Source organism: Plectropomus leopardus, chromosome 2, assembly GCF_026936395.1.
Source record: "Plectropomus leopardus strain MGB_pleo_1.0 chromosome 2, ASM2693639v1, whole genome shotgun sequence".
NCBI classification, from domain to species: domain Eukaryota; kingdom Metazoa; phylum Chordata; class Actinopteri; order Perciformes; family Serranidae; genus Plectropomus; species Plectropomus leopardus.
The window spans coordinates 33271600-33293679 of NC_142177.1; the positions used below are offsets into that span (position 1 = coordinate 33271600).

Below are 22080 nucleotides of genomic sequence, written 5' to 3' on the forward strand. Positions count from 1 at the left end.
GTGGATTTTGTCTTTCAAGAGGGATATGAATTTATTAATCAGTGTTGCTGCGTTTGATGTCGACCTCTGTTTGGAGATTTCATTTGTCATTCACTCAGGCGTTCTTTCCACATTGCACCTACCTCTACAAATGCTCGTTACACGCACAAGCATTTTACACACATTATGCTCACATGTGGACATTGTCTGCAGGTAAAGGAGGTGCGTTTGGCTTCACTTCAGACCCCAGCGAACTGAAGGGTGAGATGTACCACACAGCACTGAAGAAGAGCGCCCAGGGATTTGGATTCACCATCATCGGAGGCGACCGCACGGATGAGTTTCTGCAGGTGAAAAACGTGCTCAGCGACGGCCCTGCTGCCCACGACAACAAGATGGCGTCTGGTGAGCAAAATCTGTGCACATCAAATAAACAGATGAGGAGCGGTGTGTAGGATTGAGGGGGATATGCTGGCAAAAATGCAATCTAATATACTAAGCATGTTTTCTTTGGTGCATAGTCACCCAAAAATAAGAATTGTTGTGTGTTTGTTACCATAGATTGAGCATTTTATATCGAATAGGGACTGGGTCCTCGTCCACAGAGATTGCCATGTTGCACGCCATGTTTCTATAGTAACCCAGAACGAATACAAACTGGATCTAGAGGGGCCATTCGAATCTGCGTCGGCCACCATTTTTAGCAGTCCCTCAGGGATGAGGGGCACTGGAAAAACTGTTGGGTTTTTTTTGTTTTTATGTGAAACTGCTTTGTTTTAAAGTATTTTATTGGTTTAAACCACCTGGTTCATCTGTTCTGGAGTGGAAGAGACCTTTGTGGATAATTTGGCTCCCTCTAGATCTTAAGTTATCAGAGAAAATTGGTGAGCACAGATTAGCAGGTGCTGGCCTGCTAAACACTGATTTGGAACATGAAACTGCTTAATTCAGTGTTTCTACTGGTTTGAATGACGGGTCCTTCTGTTCTGGAGAGGAAGAGACCTCCGTGTATAACTGAGCTCCTGGTAAAAACCTCCTAAACAATGAACAAGTTTCAGCTGGGTGCAATCTACAATCCTCCATATTCTCCTAAATCTTACACACTGGACCTTTAAAGGAGCACTGTGTAAGGTTTAAGGGGAATTAGTGGCCTCTCTGCTGGGGTGGATTGCAGATTACAACCAGAAGTAGCTTCTTTCAGTGTTAATTGTTCAGGGAGTTTTTATGGAAGCTGAATTATTCACAGAGGTCTCCTCCTCATCACAGGCCGGCCGCTAGCCCACCAACTGCTAATGTGTGCTGAACTTTTTCATCTGATAACTTAAGATGCAGACATTAAGGATATCAGGTGATACCCGAAACCAGTAAAAAATACCAAATAAAGCTGTTTCATGTACAAATAAAAAAAAAAAGACTGTTTTTCTGACACTCTTTGTGGAGGTGCTGCTGACTATGGTGCCCAACGTGAAATCTCAAAGGCCCTATCTAGAGTCAGTGTTTGTCAGGGATACTATAGAAACATGGACGTATAACATGGGAGACTCCATGGTCATTCTCTCGTTCTCTTTGTAAGTATAAACGGCTCATTGTAAGGGAACAAAAACGACTATTCGTATTTCCTAGTGACTATACACTAGAAAAAACACTTACTTATTGTGTTATATTCCATTACAACCAATATATTTCCCCTCAGTGTTGCCAACTCTTTTCTTAGCACTTAGCTACAGAAGTCACTGAAAGAAGCCAGATGGCGTCACATGGTCATTTTCATTTTGATTATGCCATTGTGTGCAATAATGGAAGAATGAATGCATCACAGAGTTACATTCAGTAGGCAAATACTCAAGAAAACACTTACACGGCATGAGAGCTATTATGACTTATGCTATAGTGCACCACTTTCTCCTGCTTCCAATCTACAGAGCAAGAGCGTCAGTGTTACCATAGAAACTCACTACATCTGAACTCCCATGGCAAGGAGAGGAGAGAGAGGAAAAAACCACCAGCTAATAGTGAAAGAAATGTGGACTGCATTCAGCACCATGAATGGGAGTGACTCAAAATATCAATCTCTCTTTTCCTGATTGTCTGAATAAGTAGCTACATTTTTCATGAGTAGCTTTTTAGAATTAAAGTCACTAAAAAGGTCGGAAAATCTAAATCTAGCAAGAAAGTTGCAGAAAGTTTGCAACACTGATCCCCCTAAATCCTACACACTGGACTTTTAAATCGCATTTAGCTGGCTGTGTGAGTTTATAGCTTCTATATTCTATGATATTACAAAAAATAAATATTTGCGGCCAACTTGTACTTGCTGTGCTGCTACCAATGATGCACCTGGAGGTATTAATTTTACCTCTGTAGTGCTCACTTAACCGTACACTGTCCCATGAGGTCAACAAGGCAATAACAACAACTCTGGATCTGTCAAGGGTATAGTTTATAGCAGACAGTGTGATTATGGTGGGTGTGAAGCCATGTAACGTCTTTGTTGTTTAGTTTCTGATCTTGCCACTGCCTCGCGGCGGCCTACATAAACCAACAGCTGTGAGCTCTGTATGTGTGTGTGATGGTTTCAATGGTGCGATGTGATGGAAATCTACACCCATCTCCCCTCCGTGTTGTTGTGGCAGAGAGTGCTGTTCAGGTCTGTTCTACAATGGCACGATGTGAAGGAGGAATGAAGCAGGAATGAGTGGTAGACTGAGGATAAAAGGGAAAGGAACGAGTACAGGGAACTGCCAAAATAAAAATATGAGAGAGCAGTGAAAAGGAAAGGGACATTTTAGAAGTAACATCCATCTGACAGAAGGAGTAAGCTCTTCCCACAGAAATGTAGCGATGTGATGTCAAGATTAAATACCAGAAGAGAAACTCCCCCTGTCACTTTCTTTCTTTTCTCCCTCCGTTTTAGGTGATGTGATTGTTGAGATTAACGGGATGTCTGTGCTGGGGAAAACCCATCCAGAGGTGGTGCAGATGTTCCAGTCCATTCCCATCAACCAGTATGTGGACATGGTTCTCTGCCGAGGCTACCCGCTCCCTCCAGATGTGGATCTAGACAGCGATGACCCTCTCCCGCCTCCTCCTCCCCCACCGGCCACCCAGCCTCCGCAGGCTCTGCACGGCGGAGAGGTTGTGACAGCCGTGCCCCTCATCAACGGGCAGCCGCTGCTCGTGAAAGGTGACGTCCTGCACGGCTCCTCTCAGGAGCTCCACTACGTCACTACGGATGCCAGCGGCCGGCCTGTCGTGGCGGCTTTGCCCAATGGGAGGCAGGGGGAGCGAGGAGAGGTGGCTGCAGGGATGCTGCAGCCAGAGCTGGTGAGCGTGCCGCTGGTCAAGGGACCTGGAGGATTCGGGTTTGCCATTGCTGACTGCCCGCTGGGCCAGAAGGTGAAGATGATCCTGGATGCTCAGTGGTGCCGTGGCCTACAGAAAGGAGATGTCATTAAGGAGATAAACAGGCAAAATGTCCAAACGCTGAGCCATGCCCAGGTGGTGGACATCCTCAAAGACTTACCAGTGGGCAGCGAGGTCAACGTGCTGGTGCTGAGAGGAGGTGAGACAGAACAATATATCTTCTCGTGTGTCTGTTGATTTGTGTATCTCATTGACCTATCTTCCTCTCTGTCTTTCTTTCTGTGCAACATTTTACCAAAATGCACATGCAGTTGTTCATGTGATATCTAACGTATTGGCGTCCAACAAGTGGCATCATCACATTACGTATTTAACTTAAAGTTACGTAGGCTAGGTTCAGGAAAAGAATCAGCGTTGGATGTCATCGTGTTACCTACTTAACTTCAGTTACATAGGTAAGGTTTCGGACAAGAAACATGATGAAGTGTTGTCACGTTACCTTCGTAAAGTAAAGTTACGTACTCAAGGTAAAGTTGTGTAGTTAACTTTGGTTACATAAGTCTCAGTTTTTTTAGGGTTTGGAAAAACAGACATGGTTGAGTGTTTTTAAGTTTCCTACTTGACATAAAGTTATGTAGTCAAGATAAAATTACATAGTTTAGGTTTCAGACAGTAATGTTACGTAGCTTTAATAAAAGAAACCTCACTGGGTGTTGTCACGTTACCTACTTATCATAAATATCCATACTTAATGTCAAGTTATGTAGGCTAGATTTAGGAACTGAAACAAACACAGTTAAGTTACGTACTTACCCAAAGTTTCATACAGCTGCTCAGGACAACTGAAGTTACACAGGTTAGGTTAAGAGCTTTGATTGGGTACAGAAAATCAGGACCAACCCTACATGAACCCATACAGTTTCTGTGTTTACTCTTTGTGGGTATACATACAGTGCATGAAAACAGCCTGGTCTATGTGTCTGTCTATATATCTGGCAGCTGAATGGCTGTATATTCATGTCGTTTTTCTCTCTGTTTGTGTATCTTAATCTTGAACCTGTCATTTAATCCATCCTTTATTCTCATTCGTTGCCTTCTCTTGTATGACATAATTTTGCTATTGCTGTCAATACAACTTTAACAGTTCCCCTGGGAGGTGAGGTCAGCGTGCTGATACTGACAGGAGGTGAGGGGGGTGTTTTGGCTGGTTGGGGGGCCTTGACTGACCACACACTGTTGTTGTGTAGAAGCCTGGGTGATGCCACTGTGTCTGCGATCCGTATGAGGTCACCACATTAGAGACTTCACCCGCCCTATTTCTACCAATCACATGCAGCTTCTTCATGTTTACAGACTGTGCATCCAGAATATTTTTCGAGCATTCCCCTCCGTGTGTCTCCACTCAGCCCTGCTCTGTTTATGACGACTCCCATTGAGGCGTAATGCAGTCTGTTACAAGTCAGAGAGCGAGAATTACATAAGTGTGGGGCTCGATTCCAAAGAGGAGAGGGAGGAGGGTAGGCATCCTTCAAATGTCTCCTACATCATCTCCAGCCGCCCGGGGGATTCGCTGCGTAAGTCGATGAACCCCGGATTGGCTTTGATCATCGGCAGAGCGTAGGGCACTTCTGCACGCCTCTACATCCATGGCCCCTTAAAGAGCCATGGCTAAACGTCTATAGAGGGAACGTCCCCAGGGGCCTCCTCTCCGCGGCCGCGCCCCAGCCCTCCTCTCTCTTCTCCCAAACACCCACACAACTCACCGTCGCCACTGTGCCACCACCACCATGTCCTACTCCACTGATGCACCGCATGACCCCACAGGCAAGGCAGAGCAGGGCTGAGCTTCACCCAGCCTGCCCAATTGAAGAGCTAATGCCAGCTTTAACCCTCATTAGACAATGGCCTTTGGCTTGGAAGAGGATCCCTGTGTGTGTGTGTGTGTGTGTGTGTGTGTGTGTGTGTGTGTGTGTGTGTGTGTGTGTGTGTGTGTGCGTGTGTGTGTGTGTGTGTGTGTGTGTGTGTGTGTGCATCACTGAGCAGAAGAACAGCAGAGCTTAGAGAGAGGATGCGAGGAAAAAGAGTGATGTGAGTGGGCGTGATTCAGGTGTGCGCATAGCGTCTTTTTATCTGACTCTGATGCTGAATTGGGAATTTTGCAGCAAAGTGGAAAAATGCCGCTGCGTCTCCCCTTTTTTTTACATCAGGCTCCATTAACCCCTCATCAAGCCAAGTGTTGGTCCAGCCCCACAGGGCTGCAGGCTCCAGAGGAGTGTTTGTTAATCCAGTTAATGCGGGGAGTCAATGGGAGGGGAAGAGATGGGGGGCTGTAAGAGAGGATCTGTAGGGAACAATCTGAGCGTTTGAGATGGAGCATGTGGGTGTACTGTACGGCGAAGAGAGAGAATTATCGGTCATTGAATTATATGCATGAATCTCTAATGCTCTCACCCGCTTCCCTTCGCCCTGCTGTGAGCTTCCACTATGTAGTCAGCACTCCGGTACATGTTCTACCTTTATATTCCCTATGTGTCTTTAATCGCACATGGATGCATATTCCCTGATGGAGCATTCTTTAGTGAGTACACCTCTTGAGTTTAGAGCTGGTTTATTTTTATGCTCACTGCTGCTGCCGTCGTTTCTCACTCAGAGAGGCAGTGCCATCTGGTGGACGACAGCTCAGCTACTGTTGTTGGGCCAAATCATATCTGCATTTCTCACCATATTCCTGTTGTCTATCTCTGTCTCTCCAAAGGTCAAACTTCCCCTGTGAAGAGTCTAAAGCCTGTGAGTAAAGAACATATCTTCCCCTATTTCCTCACGATTGTTTCCCTTCGGGGACTTATCCTTCAATTTAATTTCAAAGCTTTTTTGTCCTTCAGCTTAACCAGTAAGCCTCTGTTGCATCGAATTAAATGATAGCAATAAATTTGAATATTGATTATGTTTCTGGGCGCCTCCCTTTGTTTGCGCTGAAAAACGGTCTTAATTACTTCCTTTCAGTATTCGTATTCTTAGGGCTATTGTCTGGGGATTGCAATGGTAATGAAGCTTGGATGAGCCTCTTTAGATATGGTGGTATTATTAATACAACAGTTTTAGATAAAGAAGTTGCCCTTTCTGCCTGAATGGGCCTGTCGTAGCCACGGGGAAATCTTTAGTTTTTCACATTACATTCAAATCTCATTGCTTAGCCTTCAAAACACTGCAGGAATGTATTGTTAAACAATCTATTTTGTAAAAAAAAAAAAAAAGAGCCAGTGACCTTTCTTGCTTTTGGTAATCTATCACCATCAGATGCTCAGCCATTTGTCTGAGATAATGAGCTGAGACTATCAATAAAATGTGGTGTCCTTCACAGGTGAACACAAAGGGATGTGTGATTTAATTCCAGTCTAACTTTAAAATGTTCAAAAATATGTGGTGATGATGGTATATGTGTGTCCTCTCAGAGACAGGAAATGACGGCCAGCACGGAGACTCTTGACGGTATCGTAGATTCGACCCCCCAGGCCCTGCCTTACCACTCCAACACGAGCACCCTGCGCTCCGCCGACTCCCCCAAACGAGACGTCACAGAGATGTACCTGAAGTCCAAAGCCCTGCTGGAGAGCAGACGTAAGTTTGACGCGCCATCAGTTGTTTTCAGACGTTGCTTGTTGACCTTGTGTCCAGTCCGACTCGAAAACACGATCCCTGACTCAGTGTTACTCATCCACAGAGCCTTACACCAAAGATATCGATGTTTTTCTAAAGAGAGACATCGAAACAGGCTTTGGCTTCCGTGTTCTGGGAGGAGAGGGTCCACAGCAGCCAGTAAGTATATATAACACACATATTTTAAACACTTAACGTCTTTATAGACCAATAAAATTCTACTACATTATGGAATTAATAACGCATGGTAGTGTGTAATGAGTCAGATCAGCTACTTTGTCATGAATTAGAAGGTGCTAACACTACACCAACTGATGAGGTACATTATAAGTGAATTCACTTATATTTGACTTTACTCATAATTTCACCAACATATATATATACACCTATACATATACATACATGTTACATATATACATATATGTGTATATATACATATAAATGTGTGTGTGTGTGTTTACGAGCTGCTTTCCCGTTCTTTTTTGTGGCATCTTTTTGGTTGTTATGTATAAAGTACTTTATGTTTATAGTGTATTTTTAAAATGTTTTTCTAAATGTCTATAATTTTTTAATTTACATTTAAAAAATAATAATAAAAATATTTTTTCGTATTCAGTAATATTTAGTCTGACACAAGAGTCATCATTTTTCTGATGTCAAATTGATATCATGATGTTGATTCATTTTACAGGTAAATAGTGCACTAAAATATATTTCCAACAACATCTGAGGAGAGAAACAGGCAAAGCAGTAACAGAAGCTTGATTCATGTTTGATCAGCGCTGCCTAGTTTGACAGTTTGACAGCAATTCAAGAACACTGATTGATGTGATTGACAGCTGTGTTTGAGACCCCTCGGCTCTGATTGTTTTTTTTTATTTCGTTCACGTTTAGTTATGCTGTTGAAGCAATATGAAGAGGCAGAATATGATGATTTTTTCACAGACTATCACTCTCATGTAGTTCTCTCAGGATATACTGGCATTTAAAGTAAATATAGAAAATAATTTTCATAATGATTAAATGATATATTTCCTAAAAGGTCAGTTCTCCACTAACCCTCTATCAGAATGTGTTCCCTCAGGTGTACATTGGGGCCATCGTGCCCAACGGAGCTGCAGAGAAAGACGGTCGTCTGAGAGCGGGAGATGAGCTCATTGGCATCGACGGTGTGATGGTGAAAGGTCGTTCGCACAAGCAGGTGCTGGATCTGATGACCAACGCTGCCCGCAATGGTCAAGTTATGTTGACTGTGCGCAGGAAGGTCATCTACAGAGGTGAGTAACAAGCAGAACATCACAATATAGATGATTTAATCTGACATTTTTATGTTAATAAATGGAAGCTGTGTTTTGCTGTTTTCTGTTCAAATAAACAGCGTGCCGTCCTACATTTTGTCTAAATCACAACAACTTTGTCGTTCTAACCACTCGGTGTCTCGTAGGGCTTTCCTGAGAAAAATATTCTGGCACACAAGAAGTGATGCATTTTATATTTTACAGAAACAACAGCTGTTTGGTTAAAAATAGATGTATGCTCTAAAAATAGATGATGAACTCAGTAGTTAGTGTTAGCAGACAGCCGGTGTGGCTGACTAAAGAAAGAGCACAAAACCTCAGTAATCAGGGGAAAATCCAGAGAAACAGTTTGAGCACCGGACACGCTGTTTGTTTTAGTGATCACAGCCTCCGTTATGGATTCAGGGAACAGAGGCCTTGCACTGAATGTTTGAGTAGTTATCTCCCAGCCAACGTAGTCACCGGTAGCCATTGGCAACCACTTTCAACATCCACAATCTGTAGATTAAACTGCTGCACTGTGACTTTGTTTATAATATTCAGTTACTTTTATTTGCATATTCTTTGTACATGAACACACAATAAACTCCAGACCGCTCTGTAAAAAACCCTCAGGAATGCACACGCCCACACACGAAAAGACAAACAGAGCCAAACACAAACACATTCAAATCTGTATCCTTTTTATTTCAGATGCGACAGAGGAAGAGGTTCAGGAAATGGCTCCAGTGCTGGTGAACGGGTCCCCCAAGCTACCTCGCCTACCGATGCCCAGCGCTCTGGACCACGAGTCTTTTGACATCACGCTCCACCGCAAAGACTCAGAGGGCTTCGGCTTTGTCATCCTCACCTCCAAGAGTAAACCGCCGCATGGAGGTGAGAGTCCAGTCTCTCAAGTCATTAATATTTTAAGATTTTCGTCATCTACGTTTAATGGTTGGCTGGGCCCGTCTTTGTGGGGTTCTTCAGCTTCCTGCCACAGTCTAAAGTCATACAGGTTAACTTTTAACCCTTTAACAGTTCTCATGTGCTGCATTGAGGCCAAACTGAAAAAAAAGTAAAAGGTGACAAGAAAGAGATTAGAGAAAAATGTCCAGATAATAATATTCACATTCCCTTTAATTATATATTTAAAATTATGTTACAGAAAGAAAGGAAAGGGGGGAAAAAATAAAATAAGCGATGGAGACCTGTTCAGGGTTTATTCCACCTCACACCCAGCGTCAGCAGATAATGAATGAATTCATGAATGAATGAATCATCTGTGTTTCAGCTAAGCTCACAAACTGTATAGATAGGGAAGAAAACTTGGCACTTTCTGTGACTGAAGAGCTAATGAAAAAACAACTCAAATAAAACCCATACACCCAAAATAAACAACTTAGCTAACAAACAATAATAATAAATAAACAATCTTTTTTTTTCATTTTATACTGCACCTTGGTTGTTTTTTTGCCTTTTCGTTTTCTTTTATTCAGAGCATCACTGAAGGAGGAGACTCCCCTGGGTTTTTGTTAGCTGCTGTGTATTTAATGATATAAGCCAATTAGAGGACACATTGAAGAAACAGTGAGGTGTTTCTTTTTTTTTTTTTTTTGTCTCTTATACACACTCTCAGTCTTTGTTGAAATAATTCAAGGCATTAACCCTTTGAAAACTGGGCAAATTGGTTTGATTTCTGTCAACAGAAGAAGATAGTGAGCAACTTTACAAGACATGGCCCAAAAAATTTGAGAAAGAAATAAATTAGCTAAAAAGTTACAAGAACATTACATGAAAAGTTTAAAAAAAAAAAAAAAAAGAAAAGAAATGAAATGACCCTAAAAAAACTTGACTGACTGTGGAATCTTATGTAATTTTTCTAGATGTTTTTTAACGTTTTCACGGCGGCCCCTCTATTCAGGTCTTCATGTCTCGTTTCTCTTCACATCTGCTGTTTCAGTTATTCCCCACAAAATTGGCCGAATCATTGAAGGCAGTCCGACCGACCGCTGCGGCCTCCTGCACGTTGGAGATCGTATCTCAGCGGTCAATGGGCGCTCCATCATTGAGCTCTCTCACAATGACATTGTTCAGCTGATCAAGGAAGCCGGCAACGTTGTCACCCTCACTGTGGTTCCTGAGGACGGTGAGAGTCTCAGTTTCTCTCTCTGTATCACTGACTATAGTGGTATGTTGGTCTCGTGATCAATTAAATTTAGGTCATTCTTTGAACTTTATAGTCTGCAAGGGAGAAATAAATTTTCTGGCCAGGTAATCAAAGCAACCAACCGTGCTCATAATAAGAAGATATGAATATTTTAGTATCAGCCTTAAGAATTTAGTTCTGAAGTGAGGTATGCTAAAATTGAAAAAGGGGAACCCAGAATCTCTGAATGGGTTTAATGAATGAAAATGAAACAAATTACATCTCAATGTCACTGTATTGCTGAATAGAATATCTATGTCTGATAATAATGTTTATAATTTTTCAGGCTACATTTTCTTCATTTTTAAATTATGAATATTTGTAGCCTAAAATCAACGTGACACATGTTGTAGAGGGGTTCCATATATCGAGGGCATAATTGACCAGAATTTGCCCCAACTTTGATTATTGATTTTAATCTTTAGTATTAAAATTTCATAAAAATGTGACAGTATACTTAATGAACAATGTTTCAACAGCTACTGAAAGAAATTTTGTGCATTGATGCACATGTTCAGTGTGTCCAGTGTTGTTGGTTTTTGTTGAATAACTCTGGATGGTTTATAATTCACATGTATCTGTTTGGCAATTGAAAAAAAACTCATTAGGAGCTTTCATTTGATGTAAACAACTCATTTTTGCCGAAAGTGTCGCACTCTGCTTCTCACCCTCCTAAGGCATTTTTACACTAATCACTGTAATATGCATATGTGTTTTAGAATACAAAGGCCCTCCATCTGGAGCAAGTTCAGCTAAACAGAGTCCAGCTCTTCAGCACAGAGCCGTGGGTCAAAGGTCAGCGCTACAGGACGAACGGTAAGAATCTGCTCTCGCACTCAAGAAAAGAATAAAGTAAAACCACAAAAAGCTTAAAGTCACTGTAGCGACTGGAGCCCTATACTTTACCTGCCACTGGCTGCTAAATTGTTTGAGCTCATTTGACGTTTTGCTCAGTAAAACGATTTCCAGTCTCTGCTCGTGCTTGTATCATATATGTTTATTTTCTCACCAATCGTCTGGCATGTCCGTATAACTCTCAATAAGCTTCATCACCATCACAATTATTAAAAACAAACGCGGCCAAACAAAAAACATCTGTGCACAGTCAAAAACTATTTGCTTCCCTAAATCAGCAACACCTGAGATGAATTTAAATCTCTGCTGGCCAACAATAGTGAGTACAATAAACCCCCTAGTGGCTAGAAGGAATATTACACTTAAACGAAAATTAAATATGGCTCCTACGGTCACCAAACTGTCCAAACATTTCACACCAACTAACTGTACTCTGACTATACTAACTACCTGCCCAGTGCGTTGCTGTCCCTGTGTCAGTGCCCTATATAAAGGAAATAAAAGTATATGCTACTATATATATATATATATATATATATATATATATATATATATATATATATATATTTCTAATGATAAATCGAGATTGTTTTGGTATGAGTTGTAACATGTTGGAGATATTAGGCGTAAAGATTTCTGCCTTCTCTCTGATATAGTGGAACTAAATGGCACTCGGCTTGTGATTCTCAAAAGGCTAAAAAAAATACATTTGAAAAAAAAAAAACACAAAAAAACTATCTTTTCATGAATCATGACCCGCTTACTCAAGATAATACACAAACCTTGTTGCGAGCAGTTTCATGTAGGAACTATTTTCTTTCTACCAAACTGCACCCACCAATCGTTTCCCTGCACTGAAGGATGTCAAACAGCTTCTCAAGGCAGCGCGAGATGTGAACATTAACGGCGTCCTCCTCCGCTGTAACGTTAGCTGGCTCAAAGGTTCCAGGTGAGCAGTAGATGAATGCCTCTTTCTGCACGGTGATACAGCTGACAGGTTTAGGGTGGTAGAAAAAAGTGTCCCCCCATCAAATTGCTCACAAAAAGGTTTGTGAATTAATTTGAGTAACTGGGTCATGATTTCAGGAAAGAGACATTGCTGTTGAGGTTTTTTTGGCGCTTTAAGCACCGCAAGTCATGTGCCATTTAGTTCTGTTATTTTGGAGAGAAGGCAGACATCTCTACAGCATCTCTTTTTTTGTGCTTATTTTTAGGTAATTTTCTTATAACTTTGTGCAAATTTCTTGCCAATTCAAGCCAATTTGCTCAGGTTTCAAAGGGTTAATATCCAGCATTAAATACGATTTTAATGCACGTGTTACTGAATAAATAAATGTGTTGTTTGTTTTAGTTATAACCTGGACATTGAAGAGAAAAGGGAGGGAGTCAACTGGTCCGACCACAAAACTCTTCCGCTTAGTGAGCAGGGAACACTGTGTGTGACCGGACCCAACCAGGTAAGAATAATCCTCTTATTCCTTCCCCTTTATGTTACCTTAGCAACTTCCTGAGCGTTAAAGGCTCATATTCTTATGCATATAAGCTCCAACCTTTATGACTGTATAAAAAAGACACATTAAAGCGTATTGTTTGCTCACAATAGCCTGCTGTTCACATCACATGAAGCTCTTGGCTCCTCTTTGTTCATTACGCTGCACAGGTGCACTGAGTTCATGCATACGACGTTCATTATAGTCTCAAATAATGTTGCTTTCCGATCAATATAGAAAAAGAAACAAGCCACTCAAAGAGGAGCAAGGATCATTAATGATATCTGTAATCAATAGAAAATTCTACAGAGTCTGACGAGACATCACTTATCTCGAGGCAACTTCGGGCTTAACAAATGCAGACGATTTAAAACCAGGCAATCGTTAAACAACAGCGGGTTTGACATCTTCAATCGAAATGAAAACTGCACTCCTAATGTGTATATCTATTTTTTGCATGTTGCTGCATGTCTTTGTGTGTCTGTGAGTGTGTTAATGACTGAGTTTATCTTGATGCTGCAGGGTTGTCTGACAGTGGAGCTGGAGAGGGGTCCCAGGGGTTTTGGTTTTAGTCTGCGAGGGGGAACGGAGTACAACATGGGTCTGTACATCCTGAGACTGGCTGAGGATGGACCAGCTCAGCTGGACGGAAGAATTCATGTGAGTGCTCCTTTTTGTTAAAACGTTTATAATTAAAATGCTTTTTTTTCTACCTAAAAATATACTCATATGTACTCTGACCAAGGTTTTTGGTAATACTGGAATAGAATTTAAAAAGCAGTTCTACTTTTTATAACTTGTTTTATATCAATTAACCTCTTTACCTGTGCAAAGTTCAAGTTGCCCCTGTGGCCAGATAATACTGACTCAAAACATTACATCCCACAGTACTCACACAACATAGTGTTGGATGGAGAGAACAACATAATGCTAATTTTGCTATTCTTAGAAACTTAACAGTGGTGGAGCTGAGAGCGTAACGTTTGCCCTCAGGGTGGTGCGAGAAGAAAGGTCATGAGGTCATTAAAGGTTACGTTCAGTATTTTTCAACCTGGAACATATTTGCCCTTTTGCTGGTTTCAAGTAACTAATGGGAACAACAATTTTAGAAATAGGTCCAGTGTTGAACGACACTGCTGCAGATGGCAGTGGCAAACAGGCTGCAATGTGACCATATGGGGCATTTTTGCGTCTACTAAAAGCACTTGTTTGTGCCATGGTCATGTTCCGATAATTAGGTAAAATAAGGCACTCTATTTGTCATCGTAGATGTTCAATGAATTAATGTGTTGTTTCTCTCAGGCTGACAGCTGCACACAAACAAATAAAACATGAAATGAAAGATACATTTAAATGTTAAGATAAAACCACAGACAATGATGTGATGAAACTGTGACAAATAACTCTAAGCCATAATAATAATAATAATGATAATAATAATAATAAGACTGCAATATTTGTTACATACCACAATACTCAGTGTTGGATGGAGAGAACAATATATTATTAATTTTGCTTTTTGACAGTGGCAGGGCTAAAAGTTCGCCCTCAGGGTGGTGCCATAAGAAAGGTCATGGGGTCACTTATATCTGGTTCGGTATACCAAATGGTTAATGAATGTGTCAGGGTATTTTATAGAAGTTAGAATATCAGATATGAGATATCTTTAGCCAAAGGGAAGCACTAGGAAACTCTACAAACTATACTAGTAATGATGGTAAAAGAAAGGTCAGAAGTCACCAAAATCATTAAAATTCATTCTCCCTGGACAATGAAGTTTTGCAGTAAATGTCATGGGCATTTAGCCAGTCGTGTTGAGACGTCTCGCTCTGGACCAAAGTTGTGGCGCATAGACCAGATAGCCAACAGACAGACAGAGCTGTCCGCATAGCCCTCAGCTAACAAGACGTATCTAGAAAACAACTTGATTCACTAAAGGGAATGCGTTCAGCTCGTTTTGTTACACTCAGTGTTGTTAGATACAGTTTAATGTGTTATTATATAGAGTATTACACTGCTGAAATCTAATTTTGCACATTTACAAGTTTATGCAGGAGAGAGGTAAATCAGAAAAATATCATTTCTGTGGCTGTGTGCTGAATGCACCAGAGATTAAACTAATGAATTGTGTTTCAACAACTGCCAGTTACAGTGTCGAGGGTATAAAGCTGCTTTCAGCTGAGATGTGTTTGCAGTTTTTTTGCTTTCATTTAGCAAAGTAATTTAAACTCCCCACACAGCAAACAGAGAGTGCTGGGACGGTCTTTAGGACTCAGAATTGATTTGATTTTTGTTTGTTTGTTATTCATGTATTTTTATCGTGTTCGTTTCTTTCTGACTGTACGTGCTTGAGTGTCTGTCCATCCATCCAAATGTTTTGTCTGTTCATCCATCCATCCATCCATCCATCCATCCATCCAAATGTTTCGTCTGTCCGTCCATCCATCCATCCATCCATCCATTTCACCTGTCCGTCGGTCGATCCATTAATTCGTCCATCCATCCATCATCTTTCCATCTGTCCGTCCATCTATCCATGCATCCATCTGTTTGTCTGTCTGTCCATCGGTCTGCCATCCATTGTCCGTCCATCCACCCATTCATCCATCCATCCATCTTTCCATCCTTCCATCCATTTTTTCTGTCCATCCATCCATCATCCACTATCCATCTGTTTGTCCATCTGTCCATCCATCATCCACCATCCATCCATCCATCAATCCATCATCTGTCCATCTGTCCGTCCATCTATCCATCCATCCACCATCCATCTGTTTGTCCGTCTGTCCATCCGTCCATCTGTCCATCCGTCCTCCCATCCATCCATCCATCCTTAGTGCCCTCCTGTCCGTCAGTGTCCATTTCCAGGAAGGTCACACTGTTACTGACCCGGTACTTTTTCTGTCTGTGGAGGAGTTACAACAGAATTAGAAATTCCCCGTGGGGCTGATATTATCACACTATTATTATTAGGCTGAGAGGGGAGATGGTGCAGCGAGGGAACAGAACAGAAGCTCCGAGCGAAAATCAATCTTAGGCTTGCCAGGCTCTGATCTCCAGGCTTAACTTTGCCTATCGAAGGGTGGAGAGGAATGTCAACACTGATTAGATCCTAACAGACTGACATGTTTACACGCTTTATCATGAGTTATTTTGTCATTTCCAATAATAGACGATACCTCTAAGGTATTGAATTGCTGTGTGTGTGTGTGTGTGGGGAGGGGTGTGTGTGTGGGTGTGTGGGTGTGTGTGTGTCACACAATTTACATTTATTGGTGTGTATGGGTGTGAAAGCATGCCCTTTCTGTATGCTTGAGTGAAAGTGTGAATGCATGCACAGCTAAGTATGCTAAGCTTTTATCATATGTGTTTCTGCATAATAATTGCATTTTCTGTGTGACTGGCAGGTTGGAGATGAGATAGTGGAGATTAACGGGGAGGCAGCACGTGGAATTTCCCACACACGGGCTATTGAACTGATCCAGGCTGGAGGAAACAAAGTGGTACTGCTGCTGAGACCTGGGGCGGGCCTGGCTCAAGATGGCAGTAAGTACTGTGTATACACACAATTTATTCAACGAGAGTTTCAGCATGTAGTGCAGAGTTGAAGTTGAAGTTTTCGTCTTAACTTTTAGTTTACCATTTGAAACAGGCTGCCTTTGTGTCTAGACAGTAATTGCAAGTGCTCACCCTAAAAACTGTTTTGGTACACTGTGAAAAATAGTATTGCAGGCAACTTTGGTGCTTAGGTGCTAGAATTTCAAAATTTCTAAATGACATATGTCTATTTCTTTCCTCCAAGATTTTCAGTGTTTGTATTATAAACTTCTTGAAGGAATAGCTTGGGAAATATGCTTATTCAGTTCTTGCAGAAGGTCCGCTGAGAAGATCATATCATTCTCTTACTGTTAAATATGACTCTATAGCCAGCAGCCTAGCATAAAGGCTGAGAGCATTAAAAAAAAAAGCTTGTTTGGCTCTGTCGAAAAGTTTTAAAAAAGTAAAAACAAGTTGTAGTTCCACAAAAATTACACATTTTTTCAATGGAGTTTGATAGAGAGCATAGATAAGTTTCACTTTTAGGTAAGTTACCAGTCAGAAAGGGCTGTCTGATGCTGAAGTACTAAACATACAGCTGGATAAATAAGGCTTACACTGCACCAGTTGTGTGAGAGTTCGTAAATGTGTGATTTGAGATAGGATTGCTGTTGTTAAATGTGGACCTCTCTTACTTAATTCGTCAAGAATTAATTCCATTTTTGAATAATTTATTCACTGCAAAGAGAAAACAATTTTCTTCACAAAAAATAGTGTTACACAGGGTGAGTAAATGAGTAAATGGTCATTTAGGTGCTAAAGTATTCCATTAAGTTAGAAACTGGACTGGATTTATTTGTGTTTACAGGGAGCGGACACTAACAGTTAAATACGTGTTGAATCCATCCACCTAATGTTTAGCTAATTAAAATGACTCCAGTCTGTTTGAATTGATGGAGCCTTTTTTGGAATGCCGCTTGTATTGATTTGAGCATACTTTTCCTTTACGTTTATTCATTAAATCTCTAACCATCTGCTTTCTTTTGGCTCTTCTTCTCTTGCTCCCGATGCAGGTAGTACAGCTTCTTCTACTGTGTGCTACTACACTGAGCACCAACACTAACATCCTCACTGCTTTTACTGGCCTCCTCTCTTTAACCTTGGTAATTCTTCACATATTTTCCCACTTTTAACCTCTCAGTATAATCAGTTTTTTCTTCCTTTTCTCTCTAAATTTCAGTATTTTGTGTGCACCTTCTAATAATAGTGGTGTCTCCATGTAAAACGTGTGCTTCTCTCACAGGTCAACATGATCAAAAACTCATTTCACCCGCAAGCTATTCCTCAGAGGTGTTTTTCTCTGACACATCACCCCTGTCCTCTCCATATCCCACCGGGGCTTCCACCTTTGTTTCCTCTCCCTTCTCCGGCAAACTGAGACATTCCCACAGCTGGAGCAGCATCTCCCCGCAAGGCCTCAAGCCCCGCGCCAGCAGGGGTTTAAGCTCAGTGGAGGAGATCAGTGAGTGGGCAGACAAAGAGGTAGGAAGGCTCTCTCCCGCCTCCCCTGAGCATATGAAGTTCTACAAGAGGACCAGGCCCCCAAAGGACTCCAGAGAGCTAAGTAGCCCAAAGAAAACAGGGGAGACATTTCTTAAAGCCAAAGAGCAACATCACGGTCCCAAAAAGACGGAGAGTCAGGCGCAAGAAGAAATACCAAGCAGGAACAGGATGGCAAAAACACGATCCACAAGCCCTAGGAAGTCTTCTCAAGCTGGGCAGCAAGTGGCTCCGACCCTGCAGCGTGCAGAGCATCAACAAGGCCCTCAGAGGAGATTAAAAGACTCTTCCAGCAGAGAGAGCTTGGATCATGAAAAGAAAAATGGCAAAGGGGGGAATCTCGAGATCAGAGGATGCTCGCAAACGCGGGAGATAGAAGGGAGAGGAGAAAGGACAAGGCCCGGCCGCGAGGAAGCAAGTTTCAAAAGGAGGGTGGGAAGAGAATCTCACCACCACAGGACGTCTCCACATCCAGTCAAAGAGGGCGAGAAAGGTACAGGTAAAGACTCAGGGCAGAGAGATGCTAATGCAAAGTCTAAATCCTCAGAAGACAGGAATACAAGCAAAGAAACCGTCAACAAAAGAGATTCACTGCAATCTTTTAAAGATTTGTGGAGCAGGAAAGCTTCTGTAGTTTCACCGAGAGAGGCGAAAGGAAGAGAAGACACATTTTCCAAAGAAGTCGGTAGTAAGGAAGACTTTGTGGCCTCTATAAACAGTTCTCCAGGGACGCCGCAGAGCCCAAAGGGACCTATTAGCCCTGGCCCTTGGAAAGTGCCCAGCTCAGCCAAAATCCTCTCCCAGGCAGAGGTCCTTCGTGACCCTTTGTGATAGAATATTGAATCAAATCTCAGACTTGAGAATATTTAACAGCACCCTCAGCGGATTGTTTTTCTGAGTTCTTCCATAAAACAGAGACATGGTGCCACTTTTATTACCTTCAGACCATGTCCAGATTTGTCTTTCGACTCTGTCTTTTTCGGGAGTCCTGTGAAATCACTTGTTGGCATGTAGCAGCTCCCCTTCCGCCTTGACCGCTGCTTCAGCATCTTCGATGTGGGACTTAAGCATGTGCGGCATGCTCGGGGCCTCACCAGACGAGACATTTTGAAATGTGAATATGTGCCAATCCTGGGAGCCTCCTGTGGAACGACGACCACCAACAGCGCTTCACCCATTACAATGCAATGACCCATATGCAAAGAAAGGCCTCTCGCCTGTAGTATACACCAAGTGTGACTGTCATCGAGGGTTTCGTTTAGCTCTCGGCCTCATTGTGGGATATTTTGACTGTCTTTTTCTTACTCGTTTGCTCAACTGCATGCAGTCGGTCCTTCTGTTTGTTTTACTGCACGTGTTCTGCACATCACTGAGGATGATCCTGTTTCTTGTTTATAATTCTCATTCTCAACACCAGGCAGATTTCTAACAAAATCCAGCAAGCGTTCACTTTACCGGGGACTCTAGACTGTTCTATGATTATAGACATGGCTCTCCTCCATACAAACACTATCACTGAAAAGACCAGAAACTTGTGGTTTGAGATCTTGTTTACCATGTGTACGATAACCAACCAGTGTGCAATTTATTGAGACGATAGATTAATATGTGTATATGTAGCCGTACCAAGTCATTCCACATTTTGATATAGACTTCAAAGATTTGTCCCATGTCATTTGAGCTTTCACCTTCCCTCTGATGTACTTCAGTGGTAGGAATAACCATGGAATCTTGTAGTTCATGAAATGTATAGGTAACGTGCAAACCGCTGTACCAAATGTTTGCAATCGCTCAAAACGTGTCTCATTGTGAAATATAATATATATATTTGAATGTGTCATGTTTTGCAGATTATAACTTTTAAATATCTATTGAATTTCATTGCACTGCATCTGCCCTTGTAGCATAACAGACTGACCATGAGTTGTATTTAATTTGTGATGTTGACTTGCTACCAATGCCATTTTATTATTATTATTATCGTTATCATTTTATAAAGCTATTTCATTTTTTCTAAAAAAAAAAAAAAAAATTATATCACTGTTTAAGGCCAAAATGGCAATTTATATAATAATGTGCAAGTTCTGAGTCATGTCCCTGATGGTTTTACCTTTGCCTACTGAGAAAAGAAAAACGAGGGGTTTTAATGTATATGTCGATCCTGCTGTATAATTATCTGCCAGGGTAGCGTGAAGGATAATGGATCTTAGAGAATGATGTGGTGGGTTACAGAGATATTGAACATGCTGCTGATGTAAGACAGGTATACAAATATCCCACCTTCTTACATATTTTAAGGGTTGTCAAGCTGATAGCTGTAAGATAAACTGTTGGTTCCTAACATGGGGCCAATCAATTTGATCTCACTCCCAACTCGTCAAATACTTGGTCAGTGGTTCTCAGCGTCAGAGAGGCGGTATGAGATGCATCGTGTGGCAGCATTTTTTTTTTGTTTTGTTTTGTCATAGGTTTTTTTTTAGGGGGGATGGGGGTTAAGTCTTTATTGATAGTGCATCTAGAGAATGACAGGAAAAGGGGAGGAGAAAGAGGATGACATGCCGTAAAGGCTGCACATCGGATACAAACCTGAGCTGTTGCCAGGGGCTCATCTTTTATGGGGCTCATGCTCTACCAAGTGAGCGAGGACTCTCCCCACTGATCTCACCGCTGATCATCTGCAAAAAAACAAGTGCTCATAATAATAGGCTCCATGTCCGTGACAGCATTGCAACTACTTTAACAATATCATAGCAAGAAATGCCTAAAATCCTTGCAACATGAATCACATTTTTTGAGAAGAGCTGTTGTGAAATATGACATTTCAGGTCACAGCAATCCCAAGAACAGCCTGCAAAATCCTGGAGGGACTGCAAAATCCTGCAGGGACTGTAACAAATGTAAATCTACACACAGTCCCTGAGCCTCTAAAACTGACGCAGGAGGGGTACCAAAAGCATCATATTTTGACGTGTAGGGCCACTTACCATGCGGCATTTGACAAGTTGGGAGTGAGAATGCGTGGCACATTTAATTGTTGAAGCTTCAGCTGTAAATCCAGAGAAAAAAAAATATACTCAGTATACCTGCTAATACAATGTATGAGAGTAAGACATATTTTGATGAGCTCAGGGAACACAGTATAGTAGCATATGTGTGATAGAGTCAGTGATAGTGATAGTGGAATGATGGTTATGGACTGTAGTTGACTGTGATAAGAGCTTGTGATTGTATAAGGGGGTTTTCAGGTAACGAAATTACTCGAGGATGTGCTGTGAACCAATCAGTGGTAGGTCTTTGTGCAATAGTTTGGTTGGTAGAGTGAGTAAATCCAACCTTGAGTGTCAGGTATAGGCAGTTCACTCTGGTGAGACAGATAATACCCTTTTTATTGTATGTCCCCTGCACTGTTGTACTCCTTTTTGCTTTTATTTTGACCTTTTTTGTTTTTTAATCTCATCTCTGTATCATACTGTGGCCTTGCATTGCTTCATTAGAAAAACAATCCTTGTGGTATCTTCTACATTCTGTAGGGACAGTAGATGTAAATGTTTGTACATTGTACAGCACCTTTATAAATACTTGCTGAGTGCTCTTTCGGGGAGAAAAAACAATAGAGGTATATTAAATCGCTCCATTATTTTTTTATGTAAAAAAACAAAAAAAGAAAATATTTAAAAAGAATTGAAAAGGATAGACTATGACCTTGACATGGTGTTCCGTTCATGCACTGAGAAATAAAGTTTTACTGAAAACACCTTTTGGGTCTCTTGTACTGAAAATAAAATACACATACATTATACATTTTTAATTAAAACAATGCTATTCTATTTCAGCATAGTTGGCAGAATGATCATTTAGGTGTCATATTTATATTCATTTATTTCTCATCGATATCCAACAATGCTGTCCTTTTATATGACAAAGCAGCAAAATCCACTGTTACTATGGCAGATTTCCAGTTGTCATGGTAGCCGACTGCTTTTCTTGGATAAGCTTCACTGCACGACATAGATGCTTTCTCAATTAGGAGAAAGCTCAGAGGCATCTTATGTCATGTATGCATCACAACCATTAAATATCCATATTTGAGAAGCGGACATGAATCACGAGGCCGTATTTGAAATGAGAACACAAATGAAGCCTCAGAACATGA

The 22080-nt window shown here is 41.4% G+C and overlaps 1 protein-coding gene across 3 annotated transcripts in view; it reads left to right on the forward strand.

The window, feature by feature from the left end:
* The window catches only part of magi3b (membrane associated guanylate kinase, WW and PDZ domain containing 3b), a 181853-nt gene extending 160170 nt beyond the window's left edge, over positions 1-21683 (forward strand). For 2 of the 3 annotated variants that reach the window (XM_042509055.2, XM_088069105.1), the window contains 13 exons: positions 193-384; positions 2894-3541; positions 6098-6129; positions 6795-6960; positions 7064-7158; positions 8069-8276; positions 8991-9173; positions 10240-10425; positions 11205-11301; positions 12692-12797; positions 13353-13490; positions 16238-16376; positions 17671-21683. In XM_042509055.2, coding sequence (XP_042364989.2) covers positions 193-384; positions 2894-3541; positions 6098-6129; positions 6795-6960; positions 7064-7158; positions 8069-8276; positions 8991-9173; positions 10240-10425; positions 11205-11301; positions 12692-12797; positions 13353-13490; positions 16238-16376; positions 17671-18758 — 3278 coding nt within the window. In that variant the 3' untranslated portion in view covers positions 18759-21683. Of the gene's footprint in view, positions 1-192; positions 385-2893; positions 3542-6097; positions 6130-6794; positions 6961-7063; positions 7159-8068; positions 8277-8990; positions 9174-10239; positions 10426-11204; positions 11302-12691; positions 12798-13352; positions 13491-16237; positions 16377-17440; positions 17531-17670 lie in introns of all 3 variants that reach the window. The other variant, XM_088069106.1, reaches the window with a different exon arrangement.
* Positions 21684-22080: the final 397 nt, after the last annotated feature.